Source organism: Phaseolus vulgaris, chromosome 5 (assembly GCF_000499845.2).
Source record: "Phaseolus vulgaris cultivar G19833 chromosome 5, P. vulgaris v2.0, whole genome shotgun sequence".
Taxonomy (NCBI): Eukaryota; Viridiplantae; Streptophyta; class Magnoliopsida; order Fabales; family Fabaceae; genus Phaseolus; species Phaseolus vulgaris.
The window spans coordinates 35,934,792-35,947,513 of NC_023755.2; the positions used below are offsets into that span (position 1 = coordinate 35,934,792).

At 31.9% G+C, this 12,722-nt stretch overlaps 2 protein-coding genes across 2 annotated transcripts; both read right to left on the reverse strand.

Annotated features, from left to right (window-relative positions):
• Positions 1-1,163: 1,163 nt before the first annotated feature.
• Positions 1,164-6,336, reverse strand: LOC137835617 (mRNA-decapping enzyme-like protein). The gene is made up of 8 exons (XM_068644204.1): positions 5,943-6,336; positions 5,824-5,864; positions 5,659-5,708; positions 5,025-5,169; positions 3,893-3,949; positions 3,054-3,180; positions 1,888-2,343; positions 1,164-1,724 (listed from the first exon to the last, which is right to left on the reverse strand). Exons 1-8 carry the CDS (start codon positions 6,099-6,101, stop codon positions 1,668-1,670), a joined length of 1,092 nt encoding a protein of 363 aa, XP_068500305.1. The 5' UTR covers positions 6,102-6,336; the 3' UTR covers positions 1,164-1,667.
• A 4,966-nt stretch (positions 6,337-11,302) lies between these two features.
• LOC137834520 (casparian strip membrane protein 3) lies at positions 11,303-12,466 on the reverse strand. Its single transcript, XM_068642548.1, has 3 exons — positions 12,080-12,466; positions 11,756-11,879; positions 11,303-11,643 (listed from the first exon to the last, which is right to left on the reverse strand). Exons 1-3 carry the CDS (start codon positions 12,391-12,393, stop codon positions 11,428-11,430), a joined length of 654 nt encoding a protein of 217 aa, XP_068498649.1. The 5' UTR covers positions 12,394-12,466; the 3' UTR covers positions 11,303-11,427.
• Between the last annotated feature and the right edge of the window lie 256 nt (positions 12,467-12,722).

Below are 12,722 nucleotides of genomic sequence, written 5' to 3' on the forward strand. Positions count from 1 at the left end.
GGGATAATGTAGTTGAAATTTATGGAGGTGGTGAATGCATTGCCCTTTAGGTCTTCCTTCATATCTTACTTCTTTGGATTGAGTCCAATCCACTCCCCATCCTACCCCAAGAGTATACCAAAGAGGAAGATGAAAAAAAAATCAAAATTTTCCTACTCAGCATTAAATGCTGCGGTTGTAACTATGATTTCTGAATGCAGTTGCTTGTACCTTCAGCTCCTGTATATCAACATGCAGACAAGCCCCATCTAGTCAAACTGTTCCTCAAGTATTCACAAAAAGAAACTCTTCCTTATTATGAAAAATATGAATACTTTTTAAAACAATGCAAAAAAATGTTTTTCTTTTCAAAATTTACATGAAAATGTGAAATGTATTGTGTCCTTCATTAAGTCTTCCCATAATAAGTAAAATCAGAAATTGATACTTATATACACGTGTGTGATTCATCGCTGAACTTATGTTACGATAAAAGTACATATTAATTTAGAGAAGTACAGCCCAGAAGTTGCGTTTTGCAGGCCAATTCTGTTGGTGAGTTGGTTTTTATTAATAATCAATTTTTTTAAAACCAGAATTGGCAGAGGTGGACCTTCAAGATTTGTTTGCGGGGTCGATCATGATGGGTTGCACCATGTCACTATCGAGTTTGCGATTCCAGCTACATATTTTGGACTTTCAGTTAACCCTTGAAGTTGTGGCAGACATGTTTTATGTCAACTCTAACGAATCGTATTGGCCATTTATACGAATGCCTCTTCTTCACCACAGCTTTTGCCAACCATGTTTGGTATGTTCGTCTACAAGACTGCCGTTTTAGTGCAAGTTTAAAGAAAAAATGAAAGAGTTAAAACTCGTATTTCAAGGAAAACATGGATGACTCGAGTGAATAAAACCATATACATGTGTCGCACCATATGGTCCTGCCTACATAATCGAATTTCAAATGCAAATTTGTGCTCGGTGCACTGAATTTAAAAAACATGCGTAAGCTTGAATTATTCAGTATCAGCCAAAAGTTATCTACCTAAACGAAGTGATGAAGTAATCATTTTGAAGTGAGTCTACCACTACTGACTGGTTGATTGACCTAAAAATATTACAATACGGTGAGGAAACAGGAGCTGATTTGTTATATCAGAAGAATTGTTCTCAGCTACTCGTAATCCATCAAAAAGATAGGGCTGATTATATATATACTTGAATTATGCAGCAGTTCATTTTCTTTGAAACACTGACCAATGGTGCTTGCTATACAACATCTTCTTGATATAACAATTTAATAAAATACACAATAAACAAGGCTCAATAATAACCTTTGCACCCCCTACACAAATTGGTGATTTGTTTCAATCTATCAACATATTTGTGAAATCAGTTCTGAATTGCTAACCATTCATCTGGACCCCACCATTTCCTGTCACGTCAGCCACTACAATTGATATGGCAGTTAAATTGCAATGTCTTCTCTAAAAAACTGTGACATATAGGAAACTAGCTAGATCAAAATGGTAACCACAAAGCACAACCAATTTTACAAATCGAAAATGACTGAAACATTTCAAAGTTCAGGACATAATATAGCCTGGCCTAAAAATTATAGCAAATGTAATTCAGCCCAAAAAACAATTCATCCAGTGAGATGCTAATTAAAAACCTCTTGAAAGTCATGATTGATGAGCATTCAGCAGCGCTCTATAAACCATATCAATGAATTGATTGTCCTACCACAGCCAAAAAAAAAATAAAAAATTAGTATAATAGTAATTTTCCTTGGTAGGAAATAGAATGACTGGATCATACAAAATTATCTACTTCCTGACAGCCATTTAAGATGACTGTATTCCCTACGGAGAATACACACAATCACCAAGCAAGTAGACTAACCTGAACAAGCACCAGAAGAGCCTCTCGAACCTTTTCTCTAGAAATAACTGGACTGTAGTTTGGAGAGGGAGCAGGAGCAAGTGATGGTGGTGGATTTGGTGGTGGAAATGGCTGTAGCAGTGGAGCACCATAAGGACGTTGTACATTAACAGCCGGATGAAGTGGAGGGGCAGTAGGTGTGGATGAAGATGCTGGGGGTATCATCATTGCTGAAGAAGGGGGAGGGGCGAAAAAAGAAGGTTTCACAAGTTTTGTGGTTCGGTTACTGCTAATGGATTCAGGAGCATCATGATGGGGTATTGGAGGAGTAGATGCTGAAAGCGGCGGTATCTGTAAGGTTGGCACAGTAGGTGTAGCAGCATGAGTTTGCACTGAAGATGAAGAAATTGTAGCAGAGGACTGGTAAGGTTGGCCAGTAATTGGAACATTTGAAGTATTCCCAATAGCCATGGCTGCCTGCAATAATAAAGTGTCAGGAAAAAACCATTCTCATTATCAGAACTCATTTACAAAATATTGAACTTATCGTATCAAACAATCTTTGCAATGTCAATTTGAATAGGTAAATAATCATAAGTGAAGCACCAAAGTTACAATTCAGCAAGGAATAGGCTGAAAATTTGAAAGCTAAATGATGTTCTAAGTGTCTATATTAGTGTAGCAAAGAAACCACTGAAAAGTTGAGAATTGCTCGGGAATTCATAGTTAGTTTGCGGGGCTACTATTCCTTTTTGTCAATTGAGCCACCGCTTTTCAAAAGATAAATGTAAAATTGGATATCTTATAATACCTGAGATACTAAAATTGAACCATATAGTGAAATAATAATTCAAAACTACAGATGGAATAAGCCAAAGTTTTATAGTTCTATGTCAACAGAAATTTAAATTCATTTCCTTAGTTCTCCAACAGAAACTAGCAAGAAAAGACTGTTAGGATATAGCTGAAACTGCTATATATCAATATATTAAATGATTAAAAAAGAAGCACACAGGTACTGGTAACCAAAGGACAAAATCATGCTAAGCACACATGCAATTATCCAACTCCACCGAACGAATGCCATCACATTTACTTGTCAAGAAAGTTTAGAAATAAATGAATGGATTGAGATATCAGAATAACATGTATTAGAAGCAAATAACATCACTAACAGTGGTACATACACTGAAGAAATTTACAAAGGATGGATCATCAGGAACATCAACCGCATTGGAAGTAGCAGATGATGGTGGCTCAAGAGGACCATCCATAACTGCCATAGTTGGTACTGCTTCTAGCTCCTCAAACTCACTGCAACAAGTATAAGCAGAACCTATTTTACTCAGATTCAAAGTATACTGCGTGCAAAAATAAATGGCTAATGAGTAATGTCTAAGGAGTGCTAGCTAAAAAAAAGAACAAAACTAAGAAAGCAACAATGCTGCCCAGTATTTCTACATCAAAGGTAGGAACAATGCAAATGCCCTTGAAACAGGCATGGGTAGTGCACTAGATTAAAGGCAAAACCATAATCCTGCGGAATAGCATTGTATACAATTTTATAAAAACAAAAAGAATAATGGGAAAATAGAGGTACTTATTGCCTTTCCCAACCAAAATACAGTATAATTATATGATAACGTAACTAGGTGTAAGTTGCATCATTATTTATCAACATGTATACTACAATTATGCTCATCATATGCCACATTAATTCATTCATTATTTATGTGCTACTGAATGAATTTATGTTACATGCTCTTTCTTGTCCCTATCTCATGTGCTTCATCTTTCACTGGCTACCACCTTTCTTTCCAAATTACTTTCACGCAACAAAATGCTCGAGATAAAACATATACATCAAGATCACTTTTCAAATCCAAGGAATTTGAAAGGAGCATGGATATGATTACATTTTCAGAAAAGATAAATGAACTAGAATTTAAAAAAAAAAAAAAAAATCTAAGGGGAGCAGGCAGATGCTGGCACAGAGTCACTTAACCAGTTAGGAGCATATTATTACCTCTTCGTAGAAGAAACCTTTGACTTTGGTGGAACCTTGGCATATGCATTAAGGATCCTGAAAATTAGACAAATATATATGAATTGTATGGATACATGATTTTTTTACAAATTCCAACAAATCTAGGTCTCTATGCTAAAGATCAACAACTAAAGCCATTGGATGAAGCTGCTAGTTAAATCTTTGTTTTCCCGTTCTTTGCATATGTCCAATGTTGTGAACATTAGCGAAGCAAACAGAACTAAAGGTAATTGTTGCACATAGCTTATATGTTATCAGCAGTATATCGTTAACTAATTTCAGGATTCTTTCAAGGATTCAACGGATGCAAGAAAAAATGAACTTGACCATCATACAAAACATCATATTTTGGTTAGGAACCCCTGCGTTGAATTAATCATCCATTAGGAACTGGCATGGGGAGAGTTGACCAATTCCATACCTAATAGGTAACCCTACAAATATGAGAAATGTCTAATTATATTACCTACCTTAGAATATTTTACAGTATCCTAGATGATCTCTTAGGCTTTATTCTTCTTTTAAATTTTATGATTAGTTCCCTCATTTAATTAGGATCGTTATAAGTATAGGGATATCTCATTAGCATCAGATTTATTAGAATCTGAACTATTGGCATATCATATCATGTATATATGAATAAAATCTCCTATAATTATTTGCATTAATTACAATAAATTTTATATAAAATGGACTTCGTTATCAGCGTCATAAGTTTCAGCCCAATATGTTCTTCTTTTCTCCTCATTAACAGGTACATCAGTGTTTGACTTTCAAAAAAGACAGGAAAATTATGGCTTATCTATTACAAATGTTCTCCCCCCCCCCCCCCCCCCCACAAAATCAATCTAAACTTTACATTCCATCAAGTTTAGAAGCAACACACAAGTATGAGGAATTTGCTTAATACATTGGGAAAAATAATTCTCTTTTCCTCTTTCAAAAACTCTCATATTTTATCGCAAAATAAAGGAATCCAAACATGCAAAATACCCCCTTAATTAATCAGAATCACTAAAAATGACAAAATTTGACAATTTAGCATTATGAAAAAAATCAGAGGAGAACATAGCAATTTCATAATTAAATACATACTAAGAGCAATCAATACCTGCTAAAAAGATTAGCAACCTCTTCACATTCACGTGGATTATAGAACCAGATACCATTCACTTCTTGAGCAGCGTTTCTATAGAGAAGATATGGCACCTGAACTTCATACTCGAAATCCCCCAAGAGATTCTCCACTAAATTCTCTGCTTATGCCATCATGGAAAAGGGCGAAATGCAAGTTACATGCAATGACATTAGGCAGTTCTCTACCACAAAGTATCAACAGTCAACACATTATATACCATATTCCATCCTTAAAAACAGGTTAGAAGACATTTACAGTTTACACAATTACTAATTCGTAATACTCACAAGATTGAGTGCAAGTTGCTGTGCGCAATGTCTGCCGATAGCCAATACCCCAGCCCCAATTATAATTTTAAGGTTAAAAGCACACCCACTTACTATAACCATATTATATATTGCCTTGATAAAATATAGAGGAATAAAATAGCAAGCACTTAATACATGAATTTTTCAAAACCAAACCCAAAAACCGTATTATCAAGTGTCACAGATTGATATTATCAACGAAGATCAATTGCACAATACGCCAGCTTCCAACAAATACCATTTGATTTCCCATTTCTTAAACAAAATAGCAACAAGCAAAAGCAGATTGAGTCACTAACCAGTATTGCGACGGTTCATCACAATAAACTGAAATCGAGGTTGTGTGTTCCTGAAATTAAACAAAGGCATAAACACGAGATAAACCTCGAATCCAAACACCTGGATCGTTGAAGCAATGAATCGCGAGATATCAAGAATACTAAAAGGAGGAAAAGTAAACGAACCTCTTGACAACGAAGAGAGATCCTTCAACGTCCTTGCGACTCTGCAAAGCAATCAGAGCGATGAGAATGGAATGAAAAAGTAAAAATGATAGAAAAAAAGTTTGAGAGAGCGAACGAACCCATTGGCTGAGGTCGATGTTGAACTCGTAGAAGGTGACATGTGCTGCGGTGATGAGAATTTCTTCAACGAAGGGGTCGATTCGTTGGAGAACAGTGAGATTGAGAAGCTTGGTGCTGTGCTGGTCTAGATTTGGCATCAGCTTCCCATTCTGAGACATTTTCGGTTGTTGTATCTGTACCAAACCCTAGAAATTAGAGGTTAGGGTCTCTGCGTCTCTGAAACCTTGAGAGAGAGCACAACACAATGCAGGAGAAGAAGGTTGAGGTTGAGTCGATCAGACTCAGCTTCTTCCCAAAGAAAATCCTTGCTAAATGACAAAATAAACCTTCTAACTAATCCATACGCATAAATTTTATATTCTTATATAAATCTCACAACAAAAACAAATCCTCTCATATAATTATTTCAGATTTTATTTATAATTCAATTAAATTGGTTTAAACAGTATAATAGAAATTTGCAAGAAATAAATATTATTTTTTAACATATTTATATTATATATTTACCAATGGAAGCACATGACTACATCTAGGGGTAGCAAACCGGGAATCTCACCGTTTTGTTTGTCAAGGTTATACGGACTGAAATTGATAATTTGTCCTATTTTAGAGTGGGCCGACGAGTTGACCTATCATTTTTCAAATTTTTTTTTTCATTTTTGTTTGTTTTAGATCTATTTATTTTGTTGTAGTTATTGATATCACTTTCTAGACAATAAAAATGCAAGAAAGAAAAATAAAATTGAATCAAACTTTAATATCCTAATCAAAGAATGTTTAATGCTTAAAAAAACAAAATAAATCTTATGAATAATTCAATGAATAAAATGATGTATACAAAAAGTAATGTAAATAAATTTTTATATAAAACACTGACAACTACCAATTTTAATTTCAAAAACATGAGATTTCTTTCTAAAAGTGCAAAATATAAAGATTGATGGGTTGGTTTGCCCCACCTCTTATGTGACATATCGAGTTGGTAGATTAAACAAGTCGGACTTGACCAATACAGTCTGTCATGCCAGTTTGTCAAACCTACCAACATTGTCCGTGTATCTACATTTTTTAAATATTTTTTTTATATAATATTATCATATTATAATAACTTTTTAATCAATATATGATAAATTTACAAATATAATTACAAAGCATAATATATATTTCTCTATATATATATATGTTTCACATAAGAGAAGATTTAAATTTAATAACAAACATATTTTATCATAAATATTTGAAAGTCACCACTATATTATAAAACAATTAAAAATAAAATAGAAATATTAAGTGTGTACTCTCCTTATATACACTATGAGCAACACATCAGTATACGTGTGTTTGTCCATCTTTTTATCTTTTTATTACGATAACAAAAGATAAAATGATTTTTTTATCGTAATTATTAAAATACTTTTTTACTAAAATTTATAAAAGTAATTATAAAATAAATATTCTTTTTATTGTAAATAGTTAATTAAATTAAAATAATAATTACAAATGCTCGCTAAATGTGTCATGCATTTATAAAAAAAAAGTCATTTTTATTAATAGTTATAAATACCTACACATACTACAATAGTACAAAGTTTGCGATAAAAATAAAATATAAAAATGTGTGATCAAATATATGAAGCAAATAATCTTAAAATGCTTATTAATTATGACATTTTGTAATAAACTAAACACTTTTAAAATTAATATTTTCTCTATTTTATGAGAGAAATTAATTTTTCAGAATATCAATCTTCTAAATCTTTTTCTTAAACTATACATATACTTTATCGTTTTTTTAATTGATATTTTAATGTAATAATACTTTATTAAGTATTTATATTTTTATTTAATACTCAGAGTATGGATTAATGTCTCTTTTTCCGTTTATTCACATTCTTTTTTTATTATTGTATGGGTGTGTTGAGGTAATTAACAAAAAAAAATTTAGTGACTTGTTATTACTTTAGTCATACCAAGAAATTTAAATTTAAATAAACTAAAAATAAAAGCTTGTATAAAAGTTCTAAATTACTAAGTGTAGTATAACTCATATTTAACTTTTTCATATAGTAATGACAATTAGACAATTAGATAAATTTGATTGAAGTGTGACATATTAGCGCAACAACGGGAAGAATAAAATCAAAATTTTCTTTATGTCACCTTAAATAATTACAAAGACTAATGGAAATATGTTTTTATTGTAATTGAAAACAATAACACTTAATAAGTCGAATGATATTTTTCGCTCAAGTGTCATCAACCTGAACAAACAACTTGCAATAATTGAATTCTTCTACGCATGCTTTCAATAACCTAAAAACACATTTTATAATACAATATGAAGTGTCTTGAACATGATAAATAACATGAGGAGAACCAATATATTGTACAATTTTTTTGGGAAGACTTTCTTGTACAACTAGTGTCCATCTTGGAAGATAAAAAACCTCTCAATCGCCAAACTCCATCGCAATATTTTTTTTTGTTTAACAATCCATGTTTTTCCATAATCACAAAATAACCATGACGATTTTTAATTACTACAAATAAACTTTTGATGAGGATGAAAGGATTCACTTTTGCTAAATTTAAAATAATTATAGTAATATGGATGGAATCTAGATTTTGGGAACTTTAAAATAGAGTGGTTGACAAACAAGTATGGGATGATTCTGTTTTTTTATCACCTATTGATCTCAAATTTTGCTAAACGATGCTCATATTATCCATTGACATTTGTTGTGATAACATATGCTATGTGCTACATATCTGTCTGACTTTGATTCAACCACCATAAATTTGTACTATTGATTAATGATGATGAAAATGTCTAAACTAAAATTGTTATACCAGTTAAGTCACAATAATGAAAATCTAGAAAACAAACTAGAACATCAACTTATGACATTAGATCTTATAAACAAATACTTCTTTATCTTACTAACTTTGTATAATTGTTCAAAATTAATTATCTTACTAACTTTCTTAGGTGTTAAACATTTTCATTTATTTTGTAAAATTTTATTATTTTAATTTTACAAATTACATTAGATATGTACTACCCAATCCACCAATATGGGTTATTAATATCCAATTGATATTATGGATATCTTTCGATTCGTAAAAGTCGGGTTGTTAATATTTCTATTATATTAATCACTTACAAACTAGTATAACAAACATAGTAATCACTTAAAGATAGAGATATACTTTGAATTACCATAAATATCAGAATGTATCTATCAAACTCGACATCCTACCTATGTGATTATAGAAACACATGTCAAACTTTTATTATCTATAAATACAAATTCAAGAAAGTACTCCCAACTTACTCACTTACTCAATACTTATTAACTCATCACTTAGAAAGTATTATATTTTTATTGACTTGAACGTCATATAATCTTGAGTAATGATATATGGACAATCCATAATTTTTATACAACCACATTACAACCCTCAATAATATTATTTTAATATTTTTTCATATCATTTAATTACAAATTTACCCTTTATTATATATATTTATATCTAAATTCATCACATCAAAAGTTATATACAACTCTCATAGTTGTCAAAGTTCATTTCTCTATAATCTTGTGCATGTGGACTCACACTCAATCTTTAATAATAAAGTTCAACAATTTTTTTAAGAAGAAATTAAATCTTTACCAACAATTTGGAAGGTCCAACACCAAATCTAATAAGAACAAAATATAAATACTAATTTAAAATTTAAAAAAATCAAAAGAAACATTTAAGTTAAAAAGAAAACAAACATTAATTAAAAAACAATTTATAGAAAACAGTAAAAAAAATATGCATGATAGCACGATTTTAGAAAAAATTATAAAAAACTGAAATTGTGTTAACACATACGACTTTTAAAAAAAACAGTGCATTTAAGCACGAATTCTAAAAAAAATTAAGGTTGTACTTATGAGTACGGCTTTTCTAAAAATAATTAAAAAAGTAAAAAACAATAGAAAGCTTTTGGAGCACAACTTCTTAATGGAATATTTACCAGAAACTAAGTTGTCCTTCGAGGCATATTTTTTATATAGAAGTTGTGTTTCAAGGCACAATTTATTCATTTATGTAAAAGTTTTAAAATTTACATATTTGAAAGAAAATTACCCATTTCATAAATGAACCGATATTACATATTCTTGGATAAATAGATACTTTATTTATAATCTTTGTAAGGCATATATTTTTTTACTCTAAGATATTACATATTCTTGGATAAATAGATACTTTATTTATAATCTTTGTAGGGCATATATTTTTTTACAGCTTTAGAGTGATAAGTGTCTAATTTATGAGAATTTATTGCTAATTTCATATTAAAATATAGGTATTTATGAGGATTTATTGTTAATTTATATATAAAATAATATCTAATTTATGAATTTATACCTTTTTATATTTTGTACGATTGGTGGTGTTAAGTGCAGATTTGCAAGAAAGATTGGAGATTTGAGATTTGGATTAAAAATGAATGATTTGAGCAAAAAAGATAAAGATGGAAGGTCCCAGACTGGAAAAAGATGCAAAGAAAGATTGGACCTTTTTTTTTATGTTTTATCATTTAGTCCATTAGCGCGACACAATAAACAACCTAACCCCTATAAACCTAGGATAAATAGAGGGCTAGAGGCTCAACCAGATTGAGAGGAAAACACCAGAGTGAATTGTGAATTGTAACCCAATTGGAAGAATGGAAGGTGCTAGAAGTATGCGTGGCTAATTCTACGTCTTGTGATTGTGAGTAATCTGTTCAAACTCTGGTGTATATGTGTATTTAGGTGATATCTTATATATTTATATATTAATATTTAGTTCTTGATTGATGATTGGTATTGTTGTTTTACTTTTAATTTTCCGTGACAAATTGAAAATCTTAAATCTGACCAGGAGGTATTTTTAGGGTTCAGACCTAAACAACAATACTTAACATATTTGAGTTCTAGGAATAGACTTGAAATGTGTTATTATACCCCTGAGCTTCGTTCTAAGTTTTCTTATAATTGTGCGAGGGATCGATATCCGTCCTTAGGGACAATTATTACTTCTGACAAACGTGGTGCACTTGCCGTAAAAAGTCATCAAGTTTTAGACGCCATACTTGTTAAATAAATAAATTAAGTGCATTTGAATCTATTTTTCTCTTGTTTTATGAGTCTTAATAAAAGAAAATAAGAATAGATGGTGTGACTAATAACCTTAAGAAAAAAGTTTTTTTAAAGAATAAAGTTTGTTTGATAACTATTTTTTAAAATAAAATATTATATTATAATAAAATAATAATTTATTTAAGTGTATGAAGATTTCATTGCTCGTTGGAACCAGAGACTTCAACATGATTTTTCACTTTAATGCAACACACATCACTTACACCTCAAACTCTTGCAACTTTACAATAACATTATATAAGAGAAACTTCTATGAAGCACCACCATTACCATCCAATTTCTCTTTTCAACCCCTTTTGAGAGCCACAGAGGACACCACAATCAAGCAAATTAAGAGAACCGCTGCAACAAAAGAAGCCACCACAGCCTCACTAGTAACCTGACAGAAGTCAGTGAACTGCTGACAAATGGCGATCCAATTGGCATCTTGGCTCCCATTGTGCGCTAAGTAGACAACAGCAGCAGCAGCTGAAGCAGCTGCCATGACCAAAGCCATTGAAAACTGCAATGGTGTAGTCAAATCTTTTTCTAGTAAGTATTATTGAGTGAGGTGATTGTTAGAAAAAACATGCTGGTCAATGCATTATCTCTACTCATACTCAATTCAAGCTTACAATGTCTATGATAGCCAGTAGAAGCCTTGGCCCCGTTGCAAAAGGCCGAACAATGCAGACAATTGAAAATGGCAGTGATAGGATGAGGAATACAGCTGCTCCTCCATTTGCAAATACAAAAAACCTGCATGTGACCAAAATAAAAGGATGGTGTTTGCTTCTAATTAGTGTAACTATTTGTGAGCTCATTTATGTGTGTATATTTGTGTGCTAGAAAAGGAGTATACATATAGTGACATAGCATTTGCATTAGCTCTAATCACGAGAAAATGTTTGGTGACATCCGAAATTGGACCTCATCTTTGTTGTTGAACATAAACTTACTGAAACATTGGAAAATCATCCCATTGAACATGAAACTGAAAGAACTGGGTGAAGAATGGAAGAATCTGTTCACTGTTCCCCATGATGGCAGCAGCACCTATAGCAGAACCAATGGCTCCGAGCCTAAGGATGAAATCTAGGATAGCGACACCCTTTTTCCATCCCCCCCTTGGGGATGGGGTAGCTTTTGTGGAAACTACAGTTACAGAAGGGGGAGCAGCCTCAGCAATGTTTTTCCCCTTGCCATTGCTCCTTGTCCTCCTGGATTCTGGGCTGGTAGGTGCAGATGCTACATCCTCTTTCTTTGAATCCATCACAATACGATATGGAAGTTACTCTTTTGAAAGATCTGGAGGAGAATTTTTTTGTGTGGTATGTATTGTGGAAGCTGTTACTTGTTTATATATAGAATATGCACAAAGAAAGTTTAGACATTCAATTAACGGAGTTGGTTAGTGAAGATGCTCTATGTTGCTTTGTCAAGTCTAATTCTGTGAGGTGTAATGAAGGAGTTGTTCAGAACTTACTTGCTCCACATCGTACCAAAAACATTTTTCCTTGATTCTGTAACTTTCCTACCACTTATGTGACAAAACCGCCAACCCAACTATCGAATGCTAAGACCAACAAATAAACATACTCA